This window comes from Eublepharis macularius, chromosome 8, assembly GCF_028583425.1.
Source record: "Eublepharis macularius isolate TG4126 chromosome 8, MPM_Emac_v1.0, whole genome shotgun sequence".
Taxonomy (NCBI): Eukaryota; Metazoa; Chordata; class Lepidosauria; order Squamata; family Eublepharidae; genus Eublepharis; species Eublepharis macularius.
The window spans coordinates 142172939-142190180 of NC_072797.1; the positions used below are offsets into that span (position 1 = coordinate 142172939).

The window sequence follows — 17242 nt, forward strand, 5'->3', positions numbered from 1 at the left end:
TTGGGCAGTGGCTGGATCGATGGTCAGGCAGAGGTTAGGGTGTCAATAATAATGGCACGTGTCTAGTTTAAATACAACATTTTGACTTTTATTAACAGATCGGGCATACAATCATCCTTTTTGCTTAGTGGAATTTTGGAAAAATTCAGAAAATGTCACCATTGTGCACGTACTCACAAACGCTCATTCAGTTGTGCTGAAGGCCAGTGCACCCGAATCCTAGTCCACCCCTCACACCAGGGGCTAATAGCACGAGTGCGTACTTGCACGCCGGCCTCTTTGTGCCAAGCCAACCCAAGTGGGAAGGTTGACCACGGCTAAAAGATGAGGCACAGGGTGGGCTGGCCACTCTGGATCTAGCTAGGGTTACCGGCCTTCAGGTGAAGCCTGAAGACCTCCTAGAAGTACAACTAGTCTCCAGACGACAGAGATCAGTTGAGAAAATGGCAGCTTGGGAGTGCCAAATCTATGCCCTTAAAGCTCACAGAGGACCCCCTCCCCAAACCCACCCTCCACAGGCTCCACCCCCAACCTAGATTTGGCAGCCCTGGATCCAGCCCTCCAGGATCTAAGAGGCCTCAACGTGTGGCTCCAGCCAGATCTCTCGGCCTCACTCAGGAGTCCAGGAAAGGCACTGGGACAGGTTCGCCCCCCAACAGACCTTTCTATTACCACAGACTGATTCTGGTGAAATCTCTGGCAGGGTCCAGGTCAAGTGGCTGAAGCGCGCACAACCCAACGCTCTGCTTTCGGGATGGAGAGCTCAGAGCACCTTGTTCCCATTGTGCATTAGCATGGCGTGATTTTTGCGTAGCCACAGGCCCTAGGAATTGAACATGGACAACACACAAGCTGCCTGTGTATGCTAAGGCCTTCCAGCACACAAACAAGTCACTGGATCACGGAGAAGTTTGTGTCTATCTTCTTAGTGATGTTGGTTTTCTGGAGGCTGCCCTTGCATGCTCTAGTAGCAATCCAGGCACTAAAGTTATTTTACGGTGGTGAATGAAGATACTTTCTTTCAATCTTGTATTAGTTTTGCCAGAATTTGAAGGAAATGTTAATCCTGAAATACTCCATGTCATTAGAAAAACAGCAGCAGCCAATGGGGTTTGCAGTGGCTCCTTTCTACGTTCTACACAACCACAGCCAATACATAATGTTTTATATAATTATTTTCTCCCTCTTATGTTATGTACATTTTAAATAAGGCATCAGGTTAAATAACAGAACACATGAGCTTTGCTAGTCACACACTTCCCACAGCAAAAGTCACCACCGAATTCAGAAGGCCCTCCGTTTCCCCAGGGCTGACCCCGTCCCGAGGGGCCGCTCCAGTCAGTCTCTGACGGACCCACATTCTGAAGGGAGCCCTTCGGATCTCCTCCACTCTGCCAGGCGTTTCTTGAACCATTTCTGGGGAACAAAGGAAAAGGGTAAGACGAATACAGAGAAGCTGAGCGACCACAGTACCTCAGGACACGGAGCCTCGTAAAAGACGTCACTGAACCACGTGTGTTTAATCTACTTTATAACAACAAAGAATGAATATACTGCTCTGATCTCACCATAGTGGCCGCTTTCTTATTTATTTATGTATTAATTATACCCCACTTCCCACCCACCCCCCGCAATAGGGACCTATAGCAGCTTATCATATCATTCTCCTTCTTCCATTTTATCTTCACAAAAACCACCCTATGAGGTAGATTAGGCTGAGCGAGTGTGACAGGCCCAAGGCCATTTGACAAGCTTCCATGGCAGAGTAGGGGGTTTGAACCCTGTTCTCCCAGGGCTTAGTCTGACACTGTAACCCAATGTTTCTTGACCTTTTTTCCCATGGGGGAGCCCCTAAATTAATTCTTCAAATCCCAAGGAACCTCTAGCTATGAAGATGTTTACAGGCCAGAAAAAAGTTGATGGTGGGAAGTACAATTCAATTACTGCTAAGTTACTGTCAAGAAAACTTATTTGTAAAAAGCTGCTCTATACAGAAAGTCCGGAAAACAGAATGGAAGAACCACCCAGGGATAACAGAACAGTATGAAAGTGAATTCACTAAGTTATACCAAATTGCATTTAAAGTGACAGTGCTCTATGTAAACATATACAATAATGCTTACACTAAATACAATAAATACAATTTACAGAGATGTAGTTCATGCAATAATGTCTCTCAAAGCTGTGCCAGAGGACTAACAGCCCCGTTCCGACAACTCTAGGAACAGGAGAAAGAGCTCTGAGTTCAAAATGAGGTAAGTCTATAATGTCAATGTTCCAAATATATTTCTTTTCTTTGTTGTTGTAGGTATCTTCCTATTTTTCAAACTGGAGATCCTTCAAGGTGGTAGCCCTAGCTGAGGCCGGCTGAACGGCAGATTTCGTCACTTAGACTTCATCAGGGGCTGTAAAGAGACAGAGATCTCTCAGTGTCACAGTCTGTGACACTGTGACACTGAGAGATCTCCGTCTTTTGGTGCTACACCTCTGAAGATGCCAGCCACAGCTGCTGGCGAAACGTCAGGAACTACAATGCCAAGACCACGGCAATACAGCCCGGAGAACCCACAACAGCCATCGTTCTCCGGCCGTGAAAGCCTTCGACAGTACATAAATAAGATTAACCAGAATGACGCATAATGACGTGCAAGCAGTCAAATTCTACTTGATTTCATAAATTCTGTCAAACGGTAATGGCTACAATTTATTGGGGAGGTCTGAAAAGCATAATTTGTTTGGGGTTTTGTTGACTCAAAGGGTATCTCAAGAAGGAAGGCTGCCTGCAGAAAAGAGAGCGCAGTTGTGGGGCTGGTTGTTTATTCATTTATTTGTGTTATTTATACTCTGCCTTTCTCACAGTGACTCAAGGTGGATTACACGGTGTACGTCAACACGATCAACAGCTGGGACATTTAATAAAAAATACAGTAAGGCAGAGTTTCCCAACCAGGGTGCTGCGGACTTAGCAAATCTCCTCACAGGAATCCAGCCCTTGCCATGCAGCAGGGCTTTTTTTCAGGGGGAACGCGGGGGAACGGAGTTCCGGCACCCCTTGGAGAAAATGGTCACATGGCCGGTGGCCCCGCCCCCTGATCTCCAGGCAGAGGGGAGTTGAGATTGCCCTCCACGCCGCCGAGCAGCGCGGAGGGCAATCTCAACTCCCCTCTGTCTGGAGATCAGGGGGCGGGGCCACCGGCCATGTGACCATTTTCCCCGAGGGCAACCCACTGAGTTCCCCCACCTCTTTTCCCAGGAAAAAAGCCCTGCCATGCAGTGTCTTTCCTCACCTCCCAACCTTAGTGGCTGGCAGAGTTAGGAAAGCTCCCTGCATGGTAGGGAAGGCTGAGAAGGTGAGTTGGACTGAACCACACTGCTGGGCATGGAGGTTTATTTAGTTAGTTAGTTAGTTATCCCCCACCATTCTCCCCAGTGGGAGTTCAAGGTTGCTCATTTCATCCTCACAACACTCCTGTAAGGTAGGTTAGGCTGAGAGTATGTGACTGGCCTAAGATCGCCCAGTGAGCTTCCACAACAGAGTGGGGATTCCAACCTGGTTCTCCCAGATCCTAGTCCGACAGCCTAACCAGTACCTCACTTTGGTTCTCTAAAACTCCACGCCCAAGGGAGTTCCCTCACTGCAGGGATTGCGATCCCTGCCAGAACAGTTCTGCACTGCCTGAAATGAAGCGAAATGAAGCGGCTTCACTTCGCATGGCTTGATTCCCCAAGCCATTGATTCTCAACTGAACATGGGAACCAGCTCAAACGGTTGAAAACCACAGTCGTGTTGGTGGGATGAGCCAGATGTGGCGGACTGGCCCTTTAACTTTCTAGCAAAGTGCAAGATGGTGTACTGCCCTGGAAGGCCACTGGCGACGAGGAGCCAACCCGGCCACGCCCCAGTGGCACTGGCAGCTCCTGTCAGACCGCTCGGCCTGCACCTGGCTGGGGCAGCACGGGAGGACGGGGCAGCCGAGCGTACGCCCGTCACTGTCATCGGGGCCTAGATCCAAGCTGAGCGGTCCCTGCATGGCTGCCAGCTCCACAGGGGCCGTTCCTGGGCGGTTCTCGTCTTCGAGGCAAGGGCCAAGCGTGTTTTTTATTCCTGTGCCTGCCTTGTCTTGTTGCCCTGCTGTCCCCTCCAGGTCCTTTTCTCCCCATAGCTGTGGTACTTGGAAACGAGCTGGGTTGGCGGGAAAGTGCTTGGGGCAAGAGCAAGTGGGACACGGAGGCAGGGGAGGGTCACTATTCTCTCACCTCTGAACCCCTCTTAATATTCTGACCCAGCCTCTCCGCTGGGTCAGAAATTTGTGGACAGAGTAGACAGAAATGCAGCTGTCACCATCTCTGATTTGACCTTCTGAGGTAATGCGAGGGGACAAAGTTCTTCTTGAGGGGGGTTGGTAATCTATGATGGGAGACTCACCAGTCCGGGGGGGGGGCATTGCCAGAGATGCAGTGACGTCACTGGTGTCGCTCTAGCATTTGGCCAGAGGTGGACCCGAGCGACACTTGGCGCCTGCCTCACCCGTGCTGCACACTTTCAACCCCCACTGAGGTGGGCCTCCGGCCCAGGTGATCAGAGGTGACTTGAGGCTGGAACCACATCCTGCCCCAAGCCCCAAGGGCTGTCCCTGAAGTACGCCGACCTTGCCACCCAGGACACTGGCAGCTTCTTCAGGGATGCCCCCGGGGCTCTCCCAAGTGGACAGCTGAGGGCAGATACCCCAATTTACTATATGCAAGGGACCGCTTGGAGGGAACAGCCAGACAGGTTTCCCTCACTGGACCTGAATTCATAAAGACTGCTCTTGTACGTGGTTAACTTTTTACGTTTCGGGGTGTTTTTATTTACTGGTCTTTTCCTATAAGCTGCTTTGAGAACACTATAAATATCTTAATTAAATATAAATATCTTAATTAAAGGCTTCATGGAGTGGGGGGAGTTTGGTGAATAGTGAGGCTATGAAAAGGAGGGTCCTGGGCTTGTGGGGCTGGCTTCAGGTTGCCAGCTCAAGTTTGGGAATTCCACGGAGATTTGGGGGCAGAGCCTGGAGAGGACAGAGTTTGTGGGAGGAGGGAGCTCAGCAGGGATATGAGGCAATAAGAGTCTCCACCCTCTGAAGACGCCATTTCTTCTGGGGCTCTGTAGTCTGGGGGCCTGCTGGAATAGTGGGAGGACTCCAGCCCCAGTCTGGAGGTTGGCAACCCTCGCCCGCTCTGGATGGCAGCCCCGCCACTCACCAGGGTCTCTTCCTCCGTCAGCCCGGCCTCCGCAGCAATCAGGCACAGGGTGGCTGGGTCGGGGTGCTTGTTCACTCGGCTGAAGTTGAACTCCAGGATCTCCCGCTGCTCCTCCGTGGGGCTGGCAACTTTCTCAGAGGACATTTTCTCTTTTGGTCCGCTCGGATGGTAGCAGCAAGCTGTAGGGAAAGACAGAGTGATGTCCAGGGAGGATCCAGGGAGAAGGGGCTCTTCCGACTGCCCACACTGCTGGAACCAAAATAAATGGCTTGGTTCCGCCGGGCTGCTTCCGCTGACGGAAGTATCTTCACCCACAGAGCGTACCCTTCTCATCGCCACCCTGGCCTGCAGCGGGAGCAGGGAGGCCGGGAAGTCACGTTCTGTGGGTCAAAATCCTTCCAAGCCAATCTTTGCTAGTGTTTTATATGTGGCATCATCTTCGATTTCACCATTCAGCTTTTAAATATGAAATCCAAGTTGTATGTGACATTTCATTCCCCCCTCCCCCCCGGCCATTTAATAATTACAGTACTTATGGCTGTGTCTTAATCATCTTGATTTTGGCAGTGGTCAAATATGAAATTTCACAAAAATCAACTGCAAAATGCTATGCTGAGCACCAGAGCCTGTCAGCTGCCAAATACTGTAAAACAGTCAATATAACTGAATGCCATCAAATACCACCAAAAACTAAATACCATTGCATGTCACTATAAACTGCTCTCAGATGTGAAATCCTATTACATGTCAACCACAAAATGCTGTTGCATATGAAATGCCGAACTGTAAAAGCTGGAATTAAGTGACCGAGTCAAGTATCACATATTGAGATAAAATATGACTGGAATGTAAACATGAATATCAAGTATTCCCCAAGACTCCTTGTTGAACATCTTGCATCGAAATTCACATTGCAAAATGTTGTACAGAAAATTTTAGAGAAATTAATTTCACTTCCATCCTCAGCAAATGGACTCCGTCATCCTAAATGATTCTGTCAAGTGATGCTGGGTTACAAGTATCACTCTATAACCCCGAGAGCTGGCCTTTTCGTTGAAATTGTGATTTCTAATCTTCAAGGTATTATTCTCAAGCTGTTCAAAGGAGAAAGACAAAGGTCAGTCCATACACCATTGTTATCTTTGAGGCAGAAGTACATAACCTGGATTGACAATCAGTCTCTTTCCCAGAGATACCGAGAAGTATAATTCTATAATGCTCAAGAGTCTCACCTAACTGTAAACCCTTACAATTCTTGGGGGAAGCCAGAAAACCTGGATGAAAACTGCTGGGTGTTCAGAATGTAGCTCGACTAAAAGAGTCGTGTCCCCGTCCCCCCCTGGGACGCAACTCCTGGGAAAAGAATTTCTAGATCAGACAGTGGAGTTCCCAGACAGATTTATGCTCAGCATCTTTACTAAAAATTAAGCTCTGTTTCATATGTTGTTGCTTTTTTTACACAACTTGCACAGCAACAGCTCCTACAGTTGAGGCGAATAATAAAACAGGCAGGGGGCCCGTGCAAAGAAGAACATGCGATGCGAACAGATTTTTCATGTGGTTCTTGTTTGCCAGGAGTAAAACTGTACATACATGGAAAATCTGGGCATACATGAAATGGCAATGCTGCCTACTGGGAATATTGAGGGTGGCACTTCCTACCGTCAGGGGTCGCCCAGCATGTGTGGTCATAATTACTAGCAGGGACTTTCCTTAGCCATTGAAACTTCTCAAGGAAAAAGGCACTGCTTAAATGTTGGATTCAGTTTGAATCGCAGAAACACATGATTTATTAGACCCTTGCTCACAGGAGCCACATGGGGCTCTTTGACATGGCACTTATGGCTCTTCTGAGCACTGTTCCCCTATGTGGCGCCTGCCCCATATTTCAGGAAAGTGGGCAAGGGGGCACGTGGTTCCCACCTTGAAGCAGCCACTGCTGGAGCAAAGGGTAAACTGCAGGCCTCAAAGTGGGGATGGAAGTAAATGTGGCTTTGGGGTCTGGTGTTATTTGCCAATGTGATTCCCCACAAGCCATGGAGTGAGCACCAATTGAATAGATACATCTCTCCAATTTTTCATGTCTCCTTTTTGGAAATCAGAATTCTCTTTCATCTGTTATGCGCACTCTGTGCCCAGATACACTGTTCTCCTCGGCCCGCCCCTTGGCATATGGGTTTCCTGTTGTAGCAACCCAAGCTGGCCAGGATCAGCGTGCATTTCTCAGTGCAGGAGCTCGAGTGGAACACAAGCTCAAACGTTAACGCTGGTGCCATTCCCCATCCCATACCTCAAAAGCCATCTCTCACTGGTGGTAGCCACTTCTCCTGTGGAACTACATGCTACATGTTTCTTTTTGTTTCCAAGCCACAATAAGGGGGGATCTTTCTGGTGCACCACCAACTCAAGCCGTCACCTTGTGCCCACTTGGCCTCGTTCTGAATCCGGCCTGGAAGAAAAGGCAAACCAGAGCAGGGGAACCTCAGGCACGGAACCTCAGGCTCGTCTCTCCTGCTTCTCCACGGAACTCCAGCCCTGCTGATGCTGCTGCTTTTTAAAAATAAATGCCAGTGGCATCAGGGTCAGCGTGCACGTTCATGGGCGGTTTGGCACATCACGTGTCCTCAGCCCCTCGGAGTCACAAGTGCTACTTGAGAGGCCAGGCAGGCAGTGTGATCCTGGGGGGAGCTGGTTTCTGAATCTGCAAAATCCCTGCTCCTTGCTACAATCTGGTCAGCCGAAGATCGGCTGCATTCCAAGGCAGAAAGCGTTTCTCCAGGGGGTTATTCCATCCTGAGTGGAGCAGAAACTAGTTGACGTGGGATCCATACAGATACCACATCAGGGCATGGTTTGAGTTGGCTCTAGCTTAGCACCCAACCACAGAGTTCACTTCCACATGCACAACAGGGAGTCCTGTTGTACACGTGGGTTTTTTGCTTGCTTTCCCCTTGACAGGCCTATTTCCCTCTCATGGAGGGAGAGCAATGGGCTCAGTCTTAGAGCCAAGCTATTCTGCATTTGAAAAGAAAACGGAAATCTGTACCTAGGAAAGCAAATTTGCACGACCTATTTAAAGTTGTTCAAAGACGCCAATTTTCATGATTTCTTTCCTTCTAGGAGCAAAGGAACTGGGCAGGGCATCAAAGCCCTGTCCCCAAACAATGAGTACCAGCGCACAGCTTCCAAGCATAAGAGCTGGAACCTTTTTAAAAAATAAAGAAATTAAATGAAAGCTGAAATTCTTAGGAAGCTTAATTGCATGGCCAACATAATATGGCACAGTTTTTTTCCTGGTCTCCTGCAGCATTCTGGCCCCGGCAGGGATCTGCCCAGAACCCTTCCCTACCAGGCAATAGATTCCTCAACTGTGTGCCAGGCTGCACGGAAGGGGCGCGAGAGAACTGCTGGTGCTATAAAGGAATTACTGTCAAAGCTTTCTGTGAGCTCCAAGTGCCCAACCATCGAAAGGTCTTTATATAACTCATTACGGGGGACGTGTAAAATTGCCAGATGAGCTTATCAGGAGGGGCTGGATCGTTCGATACGCTCAGGATGCTGCAGCATTTCCTGCTCTCACAAGAGGCTGCCTGTTTAATCTCTGCCTCCAACACTGCCCTGCCTTCCGCCAGCCAGAAACCACGGAGCACTCAGGCAGGCCTCTGGGCGGGGCGGGCGGGATCTCCCTCCCAATGTGCTCCTGTTCCAGTCAAGCGGATTACATTTTGCAGGGCACCTTTGCACCCTGACCCTGTCCTTTGCAACACCCTTCCCACCTTCTAACCGGGATACGGGCTCAGGGAGCTCCATTCCTACTTGTATCGGATGAAGGAAACTTGGAGGTCTTCCCTGGTTGTCTAGGCAACCCTAAATGGCAGCCAAGATCTTGCAAGGTGAACTTGCAAGATTTCAGCATTTTAAAAAAATTTCAATTTGATTTAATCTGCCTTTCAACGCAGCCCTTTCTCTTTCTTTCTTTCTTTCTTTCTTTCTTTCTTTCTTTCTTTCTTTCTTTCTTTCTTTCTTTCTTTCTTTCTTTCTTTCTTTTTCTTTAACCCAGGGTCTATTCCAGATCTGCAGAATCTATCAGGCAACTGTAATTTCTCTTTCCTTTCCCCCCGTTTCCTATTCCTTCCTCTGTCTGGAAAGTTTGAAGGGTAAAGCCCAGAATGGGGTCAGGGGTCACAGCCTCCCTCCCAACTATCCACACAGACTTCACTTTAAATTGCCCCCAACTCGGGTTGCCAGCCTCCAGGTGGTAGCCGGAGATCTCCCGGAATTACAACTGATCTCCAGGCAGCGGAGACCAGTTCCCCTGGAGAAAATGGCTGCCATAAAGGGTGACTTCTATGGCATTAGACCCCACTGAGGCCCCTCCCCTTCCCCAAACCCCACCCTCTCCAGGCTCCACCCCCCAAATCTCCAGGAATTTCCCAACCTGGACCTGGCAACCCTGCACCCAACCCATGCATTTAATGCACTTCTGGGAGCATCACCTGGGCTGGCACAGGCTCCCTCTCATCCACAAACTGCCGCAACGCACTGTTAGGCGTTTTATCTATAGAACCTGCAAGAATCAATATCAAAGACATTGCAGCAACTCTACAGAATGGGCCACACTGTCGACATGAGAGACCAGGACGCTGTGTCTTCTATGCAGTTGGATCAACAGTCCCCGTTTCCTGTTAAATGCAGTCATTTGAGTGGCTTTCTGTGCCAGCCCATGGAACAGCGCCCCACAGAAAGGCAGGAGCAAAGGGACTTTTCCTATCTGTGTCGTGGTCCTGCCACTCAAGTGACAGCTTTAAAAAGGCTTCAGAAAGTGTTGGGGGGGGGGACTTGTCTTCCCTGGGACCTCTATAGCCTTCTCCTCCCTCCTTCTCTGACATGCAAGACAAAGGATGAACTATAATATGGGTTACAGAAAGGCAGCTTGCTACAGCCAAAATTGACAGAGACTTGTGGCACCTTGAAGCTTCTGTGCCATTATAAAGGTGTTGGTCTCCAAGATGCCACATGACTCTTTGTCATCGCAACATCCATACATCCACATATATTACATTGTTTGGATAGCTTCAAAGTCTTATAGAAGTTCAAATCTGGCTGAAATTTAGGAGCAGAAATGTTGCTTAAAGTCTTTTGCTTTTACTATATAAAATTCAAGTCATATTGGCGACGACTCACTTTTTATCCCCACACAGCTGCACTTGCAGGCCCCTCTACGGGAATAAAAAGTGAGTTGTCGGCAACATGGTTTGCCTCGGAGGCCCTGGGAAGGTTGCCGCAGTGGGAAGGACCGATGTGGCAGTGCAGCCGCTGTGGGGTCTTGGGAGGGCCATGCCGCCACACTGGGCCTCCCTGCCACCTGCACCAAGTCCCTGCAACAGTTGCAAAGCTAGTGGGGAAGCCCGGTGCAGTGGCACAGCCCTCCTAAGGCGCTGAAGTGGGGTCCTGCTAAATCAGTTTTCTAGAGCCCATTGTGTTTTTCCACACAACAGGCTCCGTTGCTAGTAGCCAAATAAATCATACAAAGGAAGTGAATGAAAGAGGAATCGACGAAGTCTCTCCAGCAAGTTAACAATAACTAGAAAAATCTCACCCAAATGTGGCCAGAAAGATGGGCTACAGCTGAGTGCTTTGGAGTGGCTGTTTCACACCTTCATATACCCACATTCATTTTTGACTCCTTATTTCCATCCTGTTAAGCAATGCACCCTACTGGGGCCCCTCCCTCCCTAAACCCCACCCTCCCAGGTGCCACCTCCCAAATCTCCAGGAATTTCCCAAGCCAGAGTTGGCAACCTTAGCAAGCAGAGACTGATGGCTTCCCAACTCTCCTGGGAGACCGAAATACTCAAGTCCGCTCCTGCACAGCTCTTTATTTGCTCCACTCTGCACCCAAACCCTGGCTGGGACCTCAAAGCCTCTCTTGCTGATGGCAGCCAAGTCAATGGGTATGGGGACATCAGTCATTCCTCAGGCACATCCCGTCTCTCTGCCCCCTCTTTGGAGATAGATCCAGTTAGCCATGTTAGTCTGTAGTAGCAAAATAGAAAAGAGTCCAGTAGCACCTTTAAGACTAACCAACTTTACTGTAGCATAAGCTTTTGAGAACCACAGCTCTCTTCGTCAGATGCAGATGCGACAGTAAAGTTGGTTAGTCTTAAAGGTGCTACTGGACTCTTTCCTCTTTGGAGACAAAATGTGTTAGAAGACATGGAGCTGTACCTCCAACTTCCAGCAGCGCCCCTACTACATCCCCGCAGGCTGCCTGCAAGGGTGCCTGAGGACGAGGGGGCCGGGCCTTGCACGTCGTCTTCCTCGGGAGTCGGTGCCCAGGCTGAGGGGAGGCCCCGGGCGTGGCAGGCCAGCAGGTCGAGCACAGCGCCAATGCAGTTCAAAGCCTTCGGCACAGCCGGTGCTTCCAGGGAACTGGCTCAACAAAACAAACGCCAAGCAGCGAAGCGGCGCAGACGGGAAAACACGCAGCCCAGAAAGGGAACCGGCGCTGGCCGGCCGCGCGCCCTCCGCCTCGCCTCTCCCAGCCAGCGGGCCCTTCTCCTCCCGCCCCCCGCGGGCTCCGCTTCGCTACCTGCGGGCCGAGGACGGAGCGCCACGCGCCGGGCGAGTCGTCAGGCGCGGCGGGCGGGGCCGGTCTCGAGCAGCCGCGAGGAGGCAGCTGCGCTCCTCGCCGCGCTCGCCGGCCTTGGCCAGCCCCCGCCGGGAGAACGCCAAGGCCCGCCCGGGCCGCTTCAGGCAGCGCCGCTCCCCGACGCCGCCTGCCCGCGAGGGGGCCCGGCCGGTGGGCACCCGCGTCCCCTTCCCGCGGGCAGAGCCAGGCGGCGGCTGCGCTGCGCCGAGCGCGGAGCTCCCTGTTGAAAGGCTGCCTGCAGACGCTTCCCCCGGCGGTGGCTGTTCCGAAGCGGCAGAAGCCGCGTTGGGGCGCGCAGCGCTGGCAGCGGCAGCGGCAGGACAGACGCGGCCCTCGGGCCCGTCCCTGCTCGGCGTCGCCCCCGCCCCGCGGAGCGGCGCAGACAGCCCGCCTCGAGCCCGCCCGCAGGCCTCTCCCCCGGGCGCGAGCCTTCGGCCGAGGGGCCCCGCGGAGAGTGCCCGGCCGGCCCTCGCGCCGCGCGGCACTTCCCGGCGAAGGCGCCGCCGCGAAGTGGGACTGCAACCAGTAGGGGGTGCCGGCGATGCCCGGAGCGGATCGGTGGGCGTCAGGCCGTCGGCAGCGGGAGCCGCTTTTAAGCATGAGACCCCCCCCGCCCCGCCCCCGCTCCCTTGCGCTCCTCTCCGGAATGAAAAGGCGCCTCCAGCCTGGCTCGTTGGATCTGCCGCTCGAGGGCTGCTCGCCGTGCCGACCCGGGCAAGTGGCAACCGAGGGGCGCTTCCAGTGGCCGCCCCTTGGCTTTAGGCTGCTCTCCCCCCCCCCCGCCCCCCGAGGCTCCCTTGGGTCTGCTCGAGGGGCCACCAGGCCCAACCGTTCCTCTTTGCCCAGGTTTTCCCCCGAAGTTTTATCCCATTCTCCCTTTTCAGAAGGAGGAGGAGGGCTGGCGGTTTTTCTGCCCTGCCTGCTGCTGTTTTCACAAGTATCCGTGTTTTATGACTCCAGCTTTTAACTTGTGGAAGGAAGGACTTACTGCTGTTTTTATTCTGATTATGCCCTGAGGGCAGGCTATGGCTGACATTTATTAGGGGTTTTTTAATGATGTTAATGTTTTCTAGTTTTATTGTTTAATTTTACTTTAACTTACACAAGCGGCTCTCTGGAAAAGGTGACCTGCACATCTCATAAACGGACAAAGTAAATGAACTATGTATTCAGGATCAGATATCTGCAGCTTTGCCAAAAATCTCCCCCCCCCTCCTGCCCCACTGAAATCGGAGCGTTTCTACTGCAGAGCTGGGCCGTGTGAGGCCTGACCTCTGCCCCCCACCCCACCCCGGGGCCAGACCCTCTCAGCTCCCCTGCGGGGCCACCCTCCTCTCTGGGCAAGAGCCCCTCCCCCAAGATTTCCTTTGTTGCTCCCCTTTGTGGGGCAACTACAAAGGCTGCCCGACTGTTCCTTTGAATGGCAGAGTGTTCAGCTGCTGGCTGCCTTGGGGAAATAATGGCTGACTGGAAAGAGAGCCCTTTCCCATTGTGCTTGCCTTCTATTCCCCCCCACACACCCCCATCATCCTCTTTCATAATGTATGCTTTTGGAGTCCACCGCCCTGGGATATTCAGCACCTTGGAGGATTATGCAACGCTGCGACCTGGAGGCCAGCTGTTCTGGGCTGCCGCTTGCTTCCTGTTCCTTCCACCCCCGCCCCCCCAGCAGATCAATGGCCGCCCCCAGGCATGTGGAAAGGGAGCGCAAGGATCCTTGAGAAGCACCGCTGCTCCCTTCTCCCCCTCTAGTCTCACGCTGGGCGCTGCGTCGCATCCTCTTCCACAGGAGGCCTCTCTGGGTTCTGGCCGGTTTATGCAGGGGCGAGAGGGTGGCCATGTTTGGCAAGCAATACATGAACTCGGTCTGCCTGCAAGCTGACATTTCAAGCGCGCTCTTCAAATAGACAAAACAAGCTCCTCACGTGGTTTTTTGGGTTGGTGGTGAGAAATTAAAAGGAAGAAAGTTGTAGAGTTTAATATTAGCGCATTGGAAATAAGTAGACAGACTTCTGTGGTTTTAACTCTAGAAAAATACTTTTACTACATATCAGGGGAAAGGGTATATTTGATAAATAAATAAAAAATATCTAACTAACTAGCTACACCTTGATGGTTGGAGAGAAAGACTGAGAGTTACTTAGAGACTGAAATTTAGACTGAACAAAGAGCAAAGAGCAACCTTAGTATATGTTCCTAGTTAATTGCCCTCCAATAAACTGGCCCATCCAATAGACAATCCTACATCCCTTCATTAAGACTAAAGACTCCCCTTTCTATGGCGGGAACTTTTACTTGAGGCCTAAATGGTCCTGTGCTAACTCGCTCTCTAACTAAACAAACAGAATAACAATTTAACTCTTCCATGACTGAAGGTAGGACACTTGCTAAAATCCCAACACTTTTGTATAGTCCACCAGCTGAATTTATGTAAACATTTACATCCTCCCTTTTCTCCCCAATTGGAACACAAAGCAGCTTACAACTTCATTCCTCCATTCTCTCCTCACAACAACCCTGTGGAGTAGATGAGGTTGAGAGAGAGAGAGAGAGAGAGAGAGAGTGGCCCAAGGTTACCTAGCACGGGAGGATTCAAACCAGAGTCTTACAGATCCTAGGGCCAAGCTACAAGTGGCAAATGACACTTCAACGGCAAATGGACAGACTCACTTGTATTCCTCCCTGGTCACTTGCACTCCACTTGCACTCCACTTGAGCACGTAGTGGAGCGCAAGTGAACAGGGAGGAATACACGTGAGTCTGTCCACTTGCCGATCAAGTGTCATTCGTCACTTGTAGCTTGGCTCCTAATCTGACTCTCTAACCAGTACACTGTGCTTGCTTGATGGCCTTTGCTAGCTGGTGGAGCTTTGCTAGCTCTGGAAGCTCATATCTCACCATAACTGCATGGGAGGTTGGTGCTGAAGGAAACAGCTCGGTAGATTGACTTTGGGCACTTGGAAAAGCACATTTCTGCTGCCTGTTGAGAAGAAGTTGCTTTGAGAGCTGTGAGGGTATACTCTTGCTTTGGTCGTGGGGAGAGGGGGAAAGAGTTTCTTGTAAAAGACAGCAGAAATGGTTAAAACTCACTTCTCCTAAAGATACCCTGTTAAAAAGCTGGCCAGGAAAGTTTGCCATCTCGGGAATGTGAGGCACACAAAAGTGTGTTACAGAAATGAGAGACGCACAGGGATCTGACGGTGGGGAAACGTTCCCCTTTTTATATCTCGCCTCTCCCTCTCCCCACCGGGGACCCAGAGCCACTCACAGCGCCATTCTTCCCTCCTCAATCTTATCCTCGCAACAACCCCCTAGTGAGGTGAGAGAGAGAGAGAGAGTGCGACCCAATTTCACCTTGTCAGCTTCCGTGGCAGTGTGAGAATGGGAACCCGGGTGCCCTAGACACAACGCTGGCCGACACTCATTTTGCCACTTGAATGTTAAATATAAAATTATGGATGAGATATTCGAATTTGGATTTTGAAATGGATCTCAGAATTGGAAATGTTAGTGCTTTAGTTGGTATCTTGGGGCTGTTTCAGAAGCCATTAAATTTGAACTCCCGTAAGCTGTCAGGAGTCCCATTAAATACCATTTGCATGTCAACTACCAATACTGTAGATAAAACTCTGTCATTACTATAGCATGTTCAGACTGGTAGCTTTACCAAAATAGCTACAGAAATGTCCTCTGAGTCTGTCGTCTCCTTCACTGTCAAAATACGGACTGTGCTCTCGTCCCCTTCAGGCAGGGCCCTGCCTTTATTTAAACCCTGCTTTTCTCCCCAACGGGGGCTTAAAGCAGCTTACATTTTTCTCCCCTTCTCTATTTGAGCCTCCCAACAAGAACCCTGTGAGGTAGGTTAGACTGAGAGTGAGTGATGGCCCAAGGTCGTCCGTGGCAGAGTAGGGGTTCCAGCTTGGGTCTCTCAGCTGCTAGCCCAGCACCACCACCACCACGCCAGTCGGTTTTTCTGTACAATGACATCTACTTAACAGGGCGTTACATAATCATGCTACTGACAGCTAACAAAGAGCAGCAGAAAGCAAGAGGGGAAACGATCCCTGCCCACCTGGACACACCTGCAAAGAGGAGGGCCCTCTGCTGCCCTGTCCACAAAGGCGTCTCTGCTGCTGGCCGCCCCTTGGCCCCCAGGAGAGGAGAAGCCGCCCTGAAGGACCCGCACCCTCACTCCGGCCCCCCAGGCACGGCACGGCAGCCTGCTCAGCAGTGCGCTTACCTGAGAACCAAGCCGTCAGCTCTTCTCCTCGAAATGGGCTCTGCTCTCCCGTGAATGTTGATGTGCTGGTGAAGGCAGTTGCCTCAAAAGGCACCCTTAAGTTGTTGTGTTTGAGTGGTGTGTGCGCGCGCGTGTTTATATGAATGAGAAAATGAACGTGCGCTGGGCAGGTGCGCCTGTGACCTGAAAAACCTGCACCACGAGCAGAATGAAACTCACGGCAGCTGCGCTGCTGGCTGGCAATTCAGGTTTGGCTGTCAGCATTACTCCCGCTGGGGAGAGTGTCTCCAAATGCGCCTGCAGAAGTCTTCTGGGCAGTGAGCCGCCACACTCTGCCCATAAAACGAGGCAGGATTCCTCAGGAGCCGCGGGACGAGGGAGAAGAGCAGCTTCTTGGCTTCCTTCACAGAGAGGACGGGCAGGGGGTCAGGGAGGCAGAGGGGGAGATGCGGCCGCTCTTCCCAGAGACTCCTGTGGCCGAACAGTTTCGTGAGTCACGATGGACTGGCTGCCATTGCCAGTGTGCTGCGGCCAGTTGCCCAGCTGGCCACCCGGTGTTTATTTCTCTCTAGAGGTGGAATGTACACACACCACACGCAAAGGGGAGGCGGGTCTGATGCAACCCTCCCCTCCTCCAAAGAAGCAGCTCATGAAGTCACTGCCTACACCCTGAGCGTAGCACGTCAGCAAGGTGGGTGCAAGTGCTGCTCATGTGTCAAGTGCAGCAAAACAGGAGTGCACGGGCACTTAGGGTGTGCACCTACACCTGGGGGGGAGAAGGGCCATCTGGTATGGTTGCCAAACTCCAGGTGGAGCCTGGAGATCTCCCAGAATTATACCTGGTCCTTGGCAGAAATCACTGCTGGAGGTGGGGAGGTGGGGCTCTATGGCATGATACCCTGTTGGGGTTCCTCCTCCATAATTCCTGACCTCCTCAGGCTCCACCCCCAAATCTACAGGAAATTTCCAACCCAGAGTGGGCCTGGGACTCCAGAAGAAGAGGAGGGGGAGGCCAAGGTGAGGGGGGCCCACTCAGATATGGGGTCCGAGCATAAAATTTAGTTGTGGGGGAGGAGAGGATCACCCTGAACGAAATGTCTGAAAGG

The 17242-nt window shown here is 51.5% G+C and overlaps 1 protein-coding gene across 4 annotated transcripts; it reads right to left on the reverse strand.

Moving 5' to 3' along the window:
- HOPX (HOP homeobox) lies at nt 1-16676 on the reverse strand. 4 transcript variants are annotated; one of them, XM_054987331.1, is made up of 4 exons: nt 16137-16676; nt 7535-7693; nt 5245-5423; nt 1-1416 (listed from the first exon to the last, which is right to left on the reverse strand). In XM_054987331.1, exons 3-4 carry the CDS (start codon nt 5386-5388, stop codon nt 1339-1341), a joined length of 222 nt encoding a protein of 73 aa, XP_054843306.1. In that variant the 5' UTR covers nt 5389-5423; nt 7535-7693; nt 16137-16676; the 3' UTR covers nt 1-1338. The 4 variants fall into 4 exon arrangements, with proteins under 4 accessions (XP_054843306.1, XP_054843308.1, XP_054843307.1 ...); XM_054987333.1 differs by lacking the exon at nt 16137-16676 and adding an exon at nt 11473-11559; XM_054987332.1 differs by lacking the exons at nt 7535-7693; nt 16137-16676 and adding an exon at nt 11473-11579.
- Between the last annotated feature and the right edge of the window lie 566 nt (nt 16677-17242).